Source organism: Sander lucioperca, chromosome 2 (genome assembly GCF_008315115.2).
Source record: "Sander lucioperca isolate FBNREF2018 chromosome 2, SLUC_FBN_1.2, whole genome shotgun sequence".
NCBI lineage: Eukaryota > Metazoa > Chordata > Actinopteri > Perciformes > Percidae > Sander > Sander lucioperca.
In genome coordinates this window covers 20,688,011-20,701,777 of record NC_050174.1, presented here as the reverse complement: position 1 = coordinate 20,701,777, position 13,767 = coordinate 20,688,011, and the positions used below count along the sequence as shown (strand labels likewise).

Sequence of the window (13,767 nt, the reverse complement as noted above, 5' to 3'; positions counted from 1 at the left end):
CACATTCGCCTGCGGCTCGTGGAAGAAATAAAGGAGATGCCGAAAGGATAGCTGTAGTGCGCAGGCCGTTCCGCGCCTGATCGCAGCTGGTATGAACGGACAGATTGGATAAAATGGGTGCCGAAATTAAAATTGCTCCGCTTTACGGCGCTCCGCGGCTATGAAAAACATACAATACAGTGCCTTACTTTTCATAGCTATATGTACAAATGGTTGATGAAAACAGCCTGAAACCGTAAATTTTGAGGAGACTCTTTCACAACAAGCTGCCAGTATACTGTTAGAAATGCTTGTCGGATGGTCGAAAAGCTTTGGAAACCCCTCCCCCCACACCTTTCCGACATCGAATTGGGGAGGGCTGACAATTTCTGTAGCTATCCGAAACGGACAATCAGGCATTCACTGCCACTTCATGCAGATTGGCAGGAAGTGGCTGATTCAATGCCAAGATTCATGACTTTCTTATTTTTTACACAACAACTTGTGGTACTTTTTGTGTGTACAACCGAGTGCAACGCTATGAATGCCCTCCAGGAGAGAGCGTCTGAACATGTGGGCATTTATCCCCATATTTAAATCCCACTGATCGTTTGAACCCCTCCCCTCTGGCAGGAGGCTGCAGTCCATCAGGACCAGAACCTCACGCCATAAACACAGTTTCTTCCCCTCAGCAGTCAGCCCCATCAACAAGGCCCCGGTCCCCCACATTGAATCTAATCCTACGTCCTGTCCTCTGCACATTCTCTATATCCTGAACTTTTCAGCTCCCTCAAACTTTTTTGCACATCCCATACATGGTGACTCAAGTTTGAGACTCGGACTTGAGTCGCACTTAAGTCGCACATACAGTGACTGCAGACTTAACTTCAGACTTGTCCTCAACAGACTTCAGACACCACTCGGACTCGAGATGCAGGACTTGTGATCTATCTTTCTTTTTAGGAAACGTCTGATGAGCTGAATGTTATTCCCCTCCCTGCGTAACATACCTATCGACGTAACACGGAATAACAACGTGTAATAATACTAATCCATACAGCCTATTTTTTCTTTCTTAATGTTCTTTCTGTATGTATTGATTGTTTATTTCATATTAATGTTTAAATATATTTTTATGTACGCACCAAACCAAAGATGATTCCTAGTAAGTGCTACTTACCTGGCAATTATTTTCTAGCATAATGCAGGCCTTACAAACAGGGCATAAAATTAATGTTTTTGATCACCAGCCAACGTGGCTAGTATATTTGTAAAGTAACCAGCCAATCAGATTCTCCACTAGCCACATTTGTTTGATTTCGGCTCTTCCGGTTTGTTTCCGTTCCATTCGTCTTCTCCGTTTCAGCATAGCTCGTAATCTATACCACGCACGCTAGGCACGTAACCGACGGTTGTACGGCACGTCACGACTTGAGTGTTCATGGGAAATGTAGGATTAGTACTACAAGCAGTGTTGCCAGATAAAGATTGCATTTCCAAGCCCAAACAACCTCAAAACTGCCCTAATTTCTTGGCGGAAAACAGATCAATCGGGCAACATTTCTGCAGCCTACCAATTCAAACAGACGCAGTGTTGTCCACTTCATTCATGACCAGCCAAATTGACTAGTAACTTTACAATGTTACCAGCCAAAATTAATTTTTACCCGCATTTGGTTGGCTGGTGTCAATTTGCTTACAAACACTGACTGCTAATTATGTGGCACCGCAAATGTGTTCAGTTCTCACAGACCAGTTTTAGGAATCCTCCAGTGTGCTGTATCTCAAAGCATGCTATAAGGTGATTAAAACTAATTAGTAAGTCACTGACCTATCGAAATATTTAATTTGTGACATCACAACGAGTTTAGAAGCCAATCACGGTCCAGTATGCAACTTACACTTACACCCTCAGATGCCGACTTACAAGTGTGATGTGAAAACTTCACATTGAAGTTCAAGGTCACATACACTGAGACTGGACTTTTCAGAGAAGTAGGAGACATCTTGTGTCCAACAGTTATACTTTTAAAAGTAGAAAATATTTTCATTTTCATAGATTCTGGATTTTTTTTATGAGGGAGAAGAAGAATTTTTTATTTGGTAATCAAAAACTTTTTCTGTGGAAAAACTATGAGACATACATTATTATTTAAAACAAAGTATTTTTTAAGTCTAACAGCGAAAACACATCGCACGCGGAAGTGCTGCGACTAGCCGCAAAGCGCCGTGAATCTGAGCTACTTTCATTCATGTTATCCAATCTGTCCAGCCACACCGGCTGCTACAGCAATTGGTTCTGCGTCTCCTCTATTTATTGTGTCAAGCCAAGTAGGTAATCACATACAGGAAGTCCACACCACAGCCGGATCCTTTACAAAATAAAAAAACATTTCAAAATAAAACACCCAGGTTTATGGTGATTTTGACTTCTCATCTGTGTCTCGTGAGATACGCGATCAGGGACATAAAGAGAAGGACGGACGGACGGATGGACACACACACACACACACACACACACACACACACACACACACACACATACAAATGGGGGAGAGAGAGAGAGAGAGAGAGAGAGACGTTTCTGCAGTGTGGAGAGGAGAAAGATCGCTTTGTACCTGGTGTAGAGAAATGTGTGGTGTGGTATGAACAGCCAGACGCGCGATCGAGCACGAATCTACACTTCACGGCGCTTCGCCGGCGGTGTGTTCAAGGCATAAAAATCTTGGAGTGATTGCCCTACTAGACTACCATTTATGTGCTTGCAAAAACTCATTTTCTACACTCAAAATGTTCCATTGGAGGCGCCATAATAATGCTGATAAAGATGAGGATGAAAGGGTCCAGTGAGTGTCAGTCTTGTCTTATATTGGAGCAATCTGGTAAGTCTACAATAAGAAAACTGCAGCCTTCACATGCAAATATTGTAATATTGCTCAGCACACAGACACACATGCTACACTCTCAATTTCATATTTGCACTTACTGAGACACCAAATGTGTGAGCTCTTCTTAGTTTGTGCATTACTTAAAATATGAGAGGCTGTGCGTCTGTTAGAATGTGTGAAAACAGTGAGGATTATTGTAAATATGTATGTATATGCGACCTGTGAGTTTCCAAGCAACATAGAAATTTGCCGCTGACAGCGGGAGCCAAAACAGCCAATCTGCTGCGCAACAGCTTCTGAGAAAACTCATTTACAAGAAGCTAAAGCAACGAGAGATGCTGCCCTGGATAAATGGACAACACACAAGCGTAGGCTACACTACGCACACACACAGTCAAAGGTGTCCAATTTTGTTTTTGACTCTATAACGTACACATACACCTACAAGCAATCCACAGTCGCACAAACACATGCGCTCGCATTTGGCATCGATCTTTGATGTCATTTTCTCACACACAAACACAATCTCACCGTGCACAAGCTTTCAACCTCTCTCTCTCTCTCTCTCTCTCTCTCTTAGCATACTCCCAAACACACACACACACACACACACACACACTCGCCAGGACAGATGGCAGTGCTATGTGCTCTCACTCAGCAGATGCACAAAAGCATTAATCATGAAAAAAGACTCAGACGGTTTAACTCTTACTACAGTCAGTGGCGGCGCGTAGCAAATTTTACAGAGGAAGCCAGTGAGCTTCGGTGTAGGCCTTGCGTTTGGTTTAATTTTCAGTTGTAGCTCAAAAGCAAGTTCAGTGAAGTCATTTTTTACAAGAAACTCAAGATCGCCATCCATTGTGTAAACTTTCCACTATAACTTATTGTTAGATAGTCTCGCATTGCCAGACCTTCCTCCACAGCACTGCAAAGGAGGGGCCTGGCTAGTCCACACAGCATTCTGGGATGGGAAAAAAACATGCACATTTTGTCCCGAGCAGGGATAAGAATAATTCAGCAGATGCAGGGATATGTATAGACCAAAAAGGGGTGGATTAAACTACCCAAAGGTGCATGAATATTTAGCTAGTTAAAATGAGTTTCACCTAGTATGTGGTTCAAATAATTAGACCACAAATGGAATTGCAGTGTGCATTTTCATGCAAATTAACAAAAACTCCATGCAAATGTATTTCAATTAAGCTCTGACACTGTTTCAGTAATCCAGATAATTCATTAGCCCACTCCATCGACATTCTCCAGTGGTTTGGATTAGCAGAGCCTTGGCTTCTGCTGCCACTCGTCTGATCCCGTACCTCGTCTAAACCACACGTGCCGCGGCTGCCATGATTAGTGGTTTACTCTCGGGCTTCACATTTATCGTTTTTTTTATCTTCATCGCGATATCAACTGGCGCAATACACATATCGGGAAAGGCTTTTTGTGTTAGTTGAAAGAAAATATCAGTAGAAAACTGCACCTTATAATGTAACTGTCATTCTTTTTAGCGTTGCCTTTTTCTAGTACAGTTCTCGTTCAAAATGTGTCTGTTTGGAACTGGCCGATTGTTTGGCCTGTGGTATTGCTTCTTGTAGCATTCTCCAGAACCAAATTGTACCCCAAACTTATTAGCTATTTGTTGTATTTTAGTGGAATACAGAACGTAGCAAAAATGCAGAACTGAGTACACTTTATTATCTGTTTATTGATCGCAAGTAATATCGTTACTGCAATCTTTAACAACGTTATCACATATTTTCCTCATATCGTGCAGCCCTACTGGACTCTGTTCTCGCGGGGAGTTAATGGAGCTCACCTGTGACACTTATTAGCCGTCATCACAAAAGCAGGTTTCAGGGGAAAAAGGACAGGACCTTCTGAAGAGGTCATGGATGGGGCTAATGTTCTCTCTAGGTTTGTGTGGCCTGTAGGACAGTGTAATGGCCAATTTATTCTCCTGCTGTAGGTACGACGTAGGTACGTGGAGATACGGACATGGGCGATTTTAGACCCTTTTTAGGGGGGCTCAAGCCCATTTCAGCCCCTTCAAATCTGAGATTTCTCAACGACAATCAGGCGAAAGAGACAAATGTAGCCATCTAACTCCATAGAGTCCCATTCATTTTGCACTCGCCTGCAATCACCCCCAGTGGAACTCTGGTGGAACTGCAACCAAATTTGGTACAATGGGGCTGAATAGGGAGTGGAAAGGCTTTCCGTAGACCAGCTTTGGTAGTCCCCAGAGAAGAAGTTGGTAATTTCATGGCGCAGATTAGAACCCAAATTTAAACGTAAGCAACAAAAATTGCTGAATGTTGTGTGAAATTGGTTGTTATTACTGTGATTTAAAAAGTGTCAGGTTTAGTTCCATCGTAGTGTTACCTTAATAGTGTCAAAAAACGTTAGCTGACGTTGTTGTTCAGTAGCTAGCTCAGAGATTATCGGTTAATGAAATTACTGATTTAGCAGCCACTTTTGCAAGGCACTGTATCCGTGTCACATTCTCATTAGGGGCTGAGCCCCCCCTAAAGGTCTGATCCTAGAATCGCCCCTGGATACGGACCCTATGCCGTAGCCTGATGTGCACCTCTCAGAAATGTAACTCCACGTCGCGGCCATGCAGACCGCTACAACTGCAATTGGTCCGCTTGGCTTGGTAGCATTGCATTTCCCCTAGTCTCGCTTTGCCAGACCTTCCTCCTTCCTTGGACAGTCTAGCTAGCTGTCTGGATTTACCCTGCAGAGATCTGAGGAGCAGTTAACCATAGTCCTCATCAATGGAACAGAGTTTAAAATTCCAACACAAAGAAAGCGGAAGGTAACGGACATCCAGCCGAAAAGAGGGACATCCAGTGGAATTTCCGCCGGAAACAGAGCAATCCCGGAAGTGGAACGTCGTCGATATGGACTACATTTCCCCTTACTTACGTATATCCGGGTTCTCCTTCCCATGAACAACATATCAAAGAGAGGGTTAACTTTTCCTACTACAGATTTCCCACCGTGGTCAGAAAGCACAGGGGAGACACTTTGTTTCTCTCACTATGCCTTTAGAGTCGGTACTCGCTCCGAAGCTAATCACCGTCACTCTCTCACTCACTCTATCACACACTCTCCACGCACACACACACACATGCCGGCCCTGCTATTCTCTTAAAGACATCGATGCACACACCAACGCACAAGTATAAACTTCAGGCCACTTACGTAGGCTACGGTGAAAGCTCTGCGTGTAGCCTCCGCAGAAGCATACATCCCGCTTTAGCCACTAGCAAGGAAGTAAAGTGTGGTATTAGCATGTAACATAAGAAAGGACCTGTTTGAATTTAATGCTTGTGCTCTGAGTCTGATTTTAATTTCTATCGCCGCATTATGTCCTGAGTTTACAAAAAATAATTGACGGTCGCAAATCAAAATGATACACTTAGCAACTAAGTCTAACTGCGTGTCAATCACTGCTCATGCACACGCATTCCTTCTCCCTTGTTGGGGTCAGGGGCTTAGGAGACCGTTTGGGGCTTTAGCAGAAAGGGGGGATGGACTGAGAAGTTGTCAATGTTCAAATGTTTTGGCTATGTCCTGGATCTTCGCAATCCTACCTACAGCACCTTTAAGAGATGAATTGGATGCTTTCCATTATAGTTGTTCTATTAGGAGTGTAATGATCCCTCCCTATATCTACCCTCGCCTACAATCTTTGAAATACTTAAGAGGGTGACACATTATGCAACAAACATGTTCAAATAAAATAAACAAGACTGAATAATCTTCAGAAATGCAGTGTAATTTGTGAGAAAGTATGCGATGGGGACAATAGAAAATGTGATGGGAAAACTGGAAATGTGGTGAAGAAAATGGGAAATGTGAAGACAAAAAATGGGAAATGTTTAAGGCAGAGTTGGAAATGTTATGGGGAAAACAGGGTTTGCCGAGGTGAAAATAGGAAATGTGGAAGGGAAAATGGGAAATGTTGCATGGGGAGAATTTGAACTAGATGAATGATCCAATTTTAATCCAAAATTAATGTTTTTCATTATTCATGCTCTAGATTTAATATCACATTTATACATATTTGCCTCCTCCCTTCTTGCAGAGCGTTCAAAAAGTGAGATTCAGTTTGAAGAAGATTTTTATGAAATGGTCATCATAGTATCATCACAGCTTTAATGCAAACAGTCCTTTCTCCTGTAGAATACTAAGGGATCTCAAGGATAACACATTGCCAAAACCCAAAGTAAGTAAGTAAGTAAGTAAATATGTGAGTAAGTTAGTAAGTTAGTAAGTAGAGTTTATTTATAAAGCACTTTTCAGGTATAAAATCACAAAGTGCTTCACAATAAAGTGGAATACAATAAAAAAAGACTACGACTAAGAATACAAGTATATCCACATACCTCAGAGCAAGATCAAAATAAAACCGTATTGAACCAAAGCTATCCGTAAAACTGTGAACATGACAAGACAAATGGCAGGAAGATAAGTAATGATAAATCGACAGCATGAGTTGTTTATTTGTGCGCACCAATTAGTTTTTTCTTTTCTTTCAATGACACCTTCTGGGCTCTGTATCAAAGGAATACCATAATATTTAATTTTAGTTTTTTTTACTCCATTTCAATTATTTAGCTTACAATATTTTTCATAAGGGTTCTTTTATACTTTGGGCATGTCTGTCACATTTTCCCCTCTTAGGGTTTTGTTTGGTCAAAAAATACGCAAATCTCAAACGAACTAAGTTTTATAGTTAGCGACCAAACACATATTTAGCATATCTCGGCTAAACCGCCATCGCGCTTTGGGTTTCGCTTTCACTGGCTCCGCGGGTCGTCGGACCCCATCATAACTGCTTGCATTTGTAGTGTTTAATTATTTATTTTTTTACTCCATTTTAATTTTTTAGCTAACAAATTTTTTCATTAGTGTTCTTTTAGACTCTGGGCATGTCTGTCGCATTTTACTACATTTTGTCAGTTTTAGGGCTCCATAGCGGGCTAAACCCTCAGATTCCGACATTTTGTAAGAGAGTATGTTTTCCTGTGCGGTGGAGTTATGCAGTCAGTATTTAAATATTCAACTGTTTCTGGACAGTTATGAAACACCTACAATCATTACATCTCAAATTTTAGCCAACAATGAACCTATTTTTTTTAGAAAATAATACATCTGGATTTGGGGGACTCGGGACTAATTCTGGACACTTAAAGGTCCCATGACATGGTGTTCTTTGGATGCTATTATATAGACCTTAGTGGTCCCCTAATACTGTATCTGAAGTATCTTTCCCAAAATTCAGCCTTGGTGCAGAATTACAGCCACTAGAGCCAGTCCCACAATGAGCTTTCCTTAGGATGTGCCATTTCTGTGTCTGTAGCTATTGAGGAGGAGAGGGGGGGGCAAGGTGGAGAGTGGGGGTGTGGCCTTGACTAACTGCCACTTTGCTTGTTTGAAAGCCATGATTCCACTCTCTCATGGGTGGGCCAAATTCTCTGGGTGGGCAAAACAGAGAAAGGGGAGGTAACCTTTCCCCTTATGATGTCATAAAGGGAAGATTCCAGATCGGCCCATCTGAGCTTTCATTTTCTCAAAGGCAGAGCAGGATACCCAGGGCTCGGTTTACACCTATCACCATTTCTAGCCACTGGGGGACCATAGGCAGGCTGGGGGAACTCATATTAATGTTAAAAAACCTCATAAAGTGAAAATTTCATGCCATGGGACCTTTAAGGGAATATTAAATTGTGATAGCAAAACACCATATTGTCCCTCGCCAAGATCAAAGAAACCTGCCATGACTACATTTGAATAAAGACATGATGTGGTGAAATAATGATTCATGACTCATTTTCTTCTAAATCAAAGGAAAATATGTCATTATGGTAAAACGTGCCACTAGTTTGAAGTCTAGCTCGTTTTCAGTGTGAATCATCAAATTATAGACTTTAACAGCTGTGGCAATTTGTAAGTAAACGTGTTATTTTAATGAATATTTTGACAGTGAAAAAGTGAAAACTAAGGCTGTAGATGTAAAAAATGATAGATTTTTTTACTGTTTAAGCAGAAAATGCATTGCAAGATGACTTATTATTACTTACTATGACTTAGAGCAAGCTAGTAGAGAAACATTTCTTGATTATTATTTTTTTGCATTGTTAGTAAAACTTCCGTTTAAATCTGTCAGGAAAAATCTTCATGTGACCGAATGTTTTTGAGTTTAAATTTAAAACATGTAGCTGGATTGTTCTCTACGGAGCCATTGAAAGGTCACGGTTGGAATATATTTTGCATTCTCTCTTAAAGTGCTCATATTATGCCTTTTGTTTTTTTCCCTTTCCTTTATTGTGTTATATATCTTTTTTGTGCACGTTATAGGTTTACAAAAATCAAAAGTCCACCCGAAAGGGACTTACCATCTCCAACAGAAAACACTGTTCACAAACTTCTCCAAATAGCTCTATTGCAGTCCAGCCTTTACTTCTGTGACATGCGAGCGTCACTTTGTAACACACGTTATAAATGCTCACCTTTTATTTACAATACATTATTCATTCACAAAAGAATTGTTGTCCTTAAAAGGTTGGATTTTTCCTCATTTTTTTAATTAAGGCATTAAGATCAATTTCCAAAAGATGATTTTTTTATTCCTCTTTTTAGTCAACTTTAGCATGGGTATGAATACTTATGAGCAGGACTGTATATATATATATATATATATATATATATATATATATATAAAATATGGTGTTTTTTGAAATTTAAACTTTAATAACTTTTGTGATCCCCCAGTTGAAAAGTGGGTTGAGTCCTTCAGAGTGGCAGCTGTAACAGTATTATATTAGGAATCCATGATTTGTCAAAGCTTGGCCTTCCTCTGTGAATTAGAAGAAAATCCTAAATGTATCGCAAGGGAACAAAAGAATTCCAACTGTGACCTTTTGGTAGGCTCTGTAGTTGTCTGTACCAAAATATATTATGTCATAACTCCTTTCAGTGATGAATAATTTGATTGTGAGTATTAAACTGGCTACAATTTTCAACAAAAGCATTACTTTCTGCTCTGCCCTAGCAGGCAGAAGCTTATGATTCCAAGAAGATAATGAATTCTCAGTATCAAGGGATTCAATCCACCTAGTCTCGCATTGCCAGACCTATCTCCACAGCGCTGTGAAGGAAGGTCTGGCCCTTTCACACATACATTCTGGGATAGGAGAAAAAACGCTCTGGGTTGTTTGCATTTCTTTGAACCAATCACAATCGTCTTGGGCGGCACTAAGCTCCGCACGCAGCGAGGGTGGCTCTTCAAAATATTCTGGAACATTTGCACACCGCAAAAGAAAATGCCATATACTATATTAAATGAAGTTAACTGTTCACACAATACAGTAACGGGAGCTATTTAAATTATCTGGATACATTGTTAAACCTCATTTGCTCTTACCAGTGTATCGGCATACGTATTTTGTCCATAGCAAATCCCCGCCAATCGATCCCAAAACGTCCCAGTTGGAGAGGAAATGCTGTGAACATATTCTTTGTAAATCTTTACAATCATTCCCATGCAGAACCAAGCAGACCTGCCTTATTGCATGATCCAAATTTTCTTCAAAATTTAATTTTCAGCTTAGTAGCTCCGAGTTTCCAGTTGCTGTTCCTCGAATCGACCGGAGTTCAGAATCTACTACAATCCAGCCAATTTAAATAGTGATCACGCTTTTGATTTATATTCAGGACACTTGTTATGTTATGTAGTTGTTATGTAACTTTACTGTATATCAGTTTTGCTATCTAGGATATGTAAACTTTGAACCTCCACATCCCAAAACCACTCACATACAGTAGAACCTTATGATTTCAAGGTCCAGGACATGTCAATAAAAGTGTATTTGTGATTAGGGCTTGTCGATGACATTTTCAGCGGTAGCCAGTTCCTCCTTCTTTGAGCTGAAAATACCTCTGAACTCACTTCATCTACATTTGTCAAATAACTAGAATACATTACTTAAGACCATGAATCCAGGATGCAATGTGCAACATCAGCTAAAGGTGTGTAATGGGGATTCAGGGTGCTTTAGACAGGATTGTCCCTGTAAAGATTAACTGTGATTGCTGTATAAAGGGCTAAAATTGTAATGCCTCCTGAGACTAGTAAGTCAAATGCAGCTGGGAATTGTAAAGCCTTTAGATATGGATGAAAAGCTCACATGTCAGACAGAAGTTTCTCTGTGTCTCGATTTAGAGAATGTGTCTTGTTTTGCTCCCAGCAGTGATAAAATAAAAGTTCTATGTGTAACTTTTTCATGTAGGCCTATTAATTGCTTTGTATTGCCAATGGGTAAACAAATTTGAAAGTAACTTAAAAACTGAGACTTTGCCCGACCTTCTCGGTTGCCTTGTGTGGACTCATTTATATATGAAGGGTGTGATGTTTGTGCACGGTCCCGAGGCAAGGTACTCAGGACTAGCGCTCAATACTTTTCAGGCACTGACCAAATTGCCTCTATAGTATCAAGTATTGAAAAATGCCTTTTGTCATTCAATACCCAATTTCAATGCCTAAGGAGAAATCTCATCAGTGTCAGTGAGCCAATCAGCATGCAGGAAAAACTTTACGTTACCACAGAGACAGGGCTCACGTAGTAGGAGACAAATAAATAAAAACTTTTATGCCGTAATGTTGTAATTTCTTTTTTGATAAAATGGATTTTATAAAATTGGTATCGAAAAAGTATCATTCAGGAACCGTTATCGAGGTCACAGTATCGGTATTGGTATCGAAAGCCCCAAATGTTTTCTCAAAAGCCCCGAATCTTTGAGGGTTTTGAAATAACTTCAACTTTATGTTTTCGTTCAGTGTCTCGAATGCTGTTTACGCCAAATTCCTAACCTACCTACTGCACATTATTTGCTTCTTTTTTGCCGACTCCAGTCTGCGCCTGAGTTCTGTCCCCCATTCCTGACATAATCATTCTATACATAAACATCAATCTACTGTGTACTATGTGCACTCTTTGTTGGAAAGCAAGGACCTACATTCCGGTCAATGACAATAAAATGTAATTGAACTGAATTGAATTTGTTGTGTTGTGGTTTCAGAATGAAGAGAACAGTTGGACACAAAACAGGATGCAGGCTCTACAGGATGTTTCCTTTCGTTGGCATCTACCATGTTTTTCCCAATTGATGTACGGATTTGTTATGGAAAGCCTCTATTATCAGATGGCTTGAAAAGTAGTGCACATAGCTGCTGTGAATGGAGCATGCCCCCCCCCCTTAGATTTATGCTGAGTTCTGTCTCCAATCATCAGCCTGAAATTCATGGGTCGGTGTGTCTTAAAGGTGACATATTATGCTTTTCCGTATTTTCTGTCATATCTACCATGTTATAATTTCGGATTTTCATGTTAAACGTGGCCAAAACTGAGGTAAACGTATTTCGTAGAAATCCCGGTAAGCTAAAACGTTTAGATTTCCCACTGTTCTGTACGCTCCGTTTTTTTCTACTCTCCGTTCTGTGTCACGTCACACAGAGCCGGCTCTATCATTAGTCATCTGCTCCAGCCAGACAGGAAATGCTGGAGTGTTTTTTTTAAGCTACTGCTGTATTAACATTGTCCCGTGTAGCTACATGCTAACAGCAGTAAAAGATGTCATCTTGGCTGCCAATGTTGTTAAATTCTCCCCAATTCCGGGTCACATCACTCCTGAAACATTTCCGGTTATGTAGATTTTTGACTGTAGAAAGTGCTGCTATATTCTCCCTTACCTTGCGTCCTCCTGTGTTGAGCCTCAGAGGGGTCAGGTACGGGTCAAAGATCATGTGACTGGTCTCGATGTCGATGGGTGACTGCCTCTTCCCTATGGCGCACAGGTTCCAGGCGGAGTGCACCAGACCCCAGAAGGATGGGACTGGAGGTGGATGGGAGGAAGGTGAGGAGAAAGAGAGAGGGACAAAAAGAGAGAGCAGCTGTGATTATAGTACGTCATTTCCACGCTTCCTATTTATTTCTATGGGAGCAACCATGCAATGCATTCTGGTAGTGTCATGTGGACTTTGGAGAAGCGGGGGCGTTGAGTCGCCCACTCCTCATTTGCATAAAGTTGAATCCAGGCTACTCTATGCAAATGAGGAGCGGCCGACTCAGCTCGGCACCTCTCAAAAGCTTACGAGAAGCTTTGAAACTGACCCAGCATAACCTATTTCTCGCATAAAACTATTTTCCTTAAAATAAGAGATCGTTTTCCAAATGAGCCACCATTATGGTCTGTTTTGAAATCAGGGAGCAGCCAGCCCCACATCACGTGACGTTTGTCTAATCAGGTGCAGCCATGGCGGTTGTAGGAGGGTGTAGCCTGTTTTTTTTGCGTGTCAGTGGTCAATTCAATTCAATTCCATTCAATTCAATTTATAGTGTCAAATCACAACAGGAGTTATCTCAGGACACTTTACAGATTAGATTAGAGAGTAGATCTAGGCCTTTTTACAGGCAGAAACCTCTGACAGATCCAGACTCTTGGTGGGCGGCATCTGCCAGTCTGTCAGTGGAAAGAAACCGATAACCGCTAGTGGAGAGCCCACTAGCGTGCAATATTGGGAAGTGGGGCGATTGACACGTACTATTAGGGCGTTTTCACACCTGTAGTTTGTTTGCTTTGGTCTGAATCAGTACTGCACTAAAATCCTCACATTTTAGAAACTGGAAACGATCCAAACAGTTCTGTCAATCAACTAAGTGTTTAATCGGCTAATCATTTCAGCTGGACTTGTAAGCCGTTATATTGTTGGGTAGTTTTATTTATAATAAAAAACATCGTATTTTATAAACTACATGTGTTTTGTCTGCAAAAATCTTAATTTGTAAAGTAAGTAAAGCTGTCATATGAATGTAGTGGAGTAAAATGTACA

The 13,767-nt window shown here is 40.8% G+C and overlaps 1 protein-coding gene across 3 annotated transcripts in view; it reads right to left on the bottom strand.

Annotated features, from left to right (window-relative positions):
• The window catches only part of LOC116063417 (carbonic anhydrase-related protein 10-like), a 106,810-nt gene that overhangs the window by 44,776 nt on the left and 48,267 nt on the right, over nucleotides 1-13,767 (bottom strand). For all 3 annotated transcript variants that reach the window (XR_004896718.1, XM_035998970.1, XM_031318402.2), the window contains exon 3: nucleotides 12,628-12,770. Coding sequence is in view for 2 of the 3 variants with exons in the window: in XM_035998970.1 (XP_035854863.1) it covers nucleotides 12,628-12,770 (143 nt within the window). In the remaining variant the exon portion in view is untranslated. The remainder of the gene's footprint in view (nucleotides 1-12,627; nucleotides 12,771-13,767) is intronic.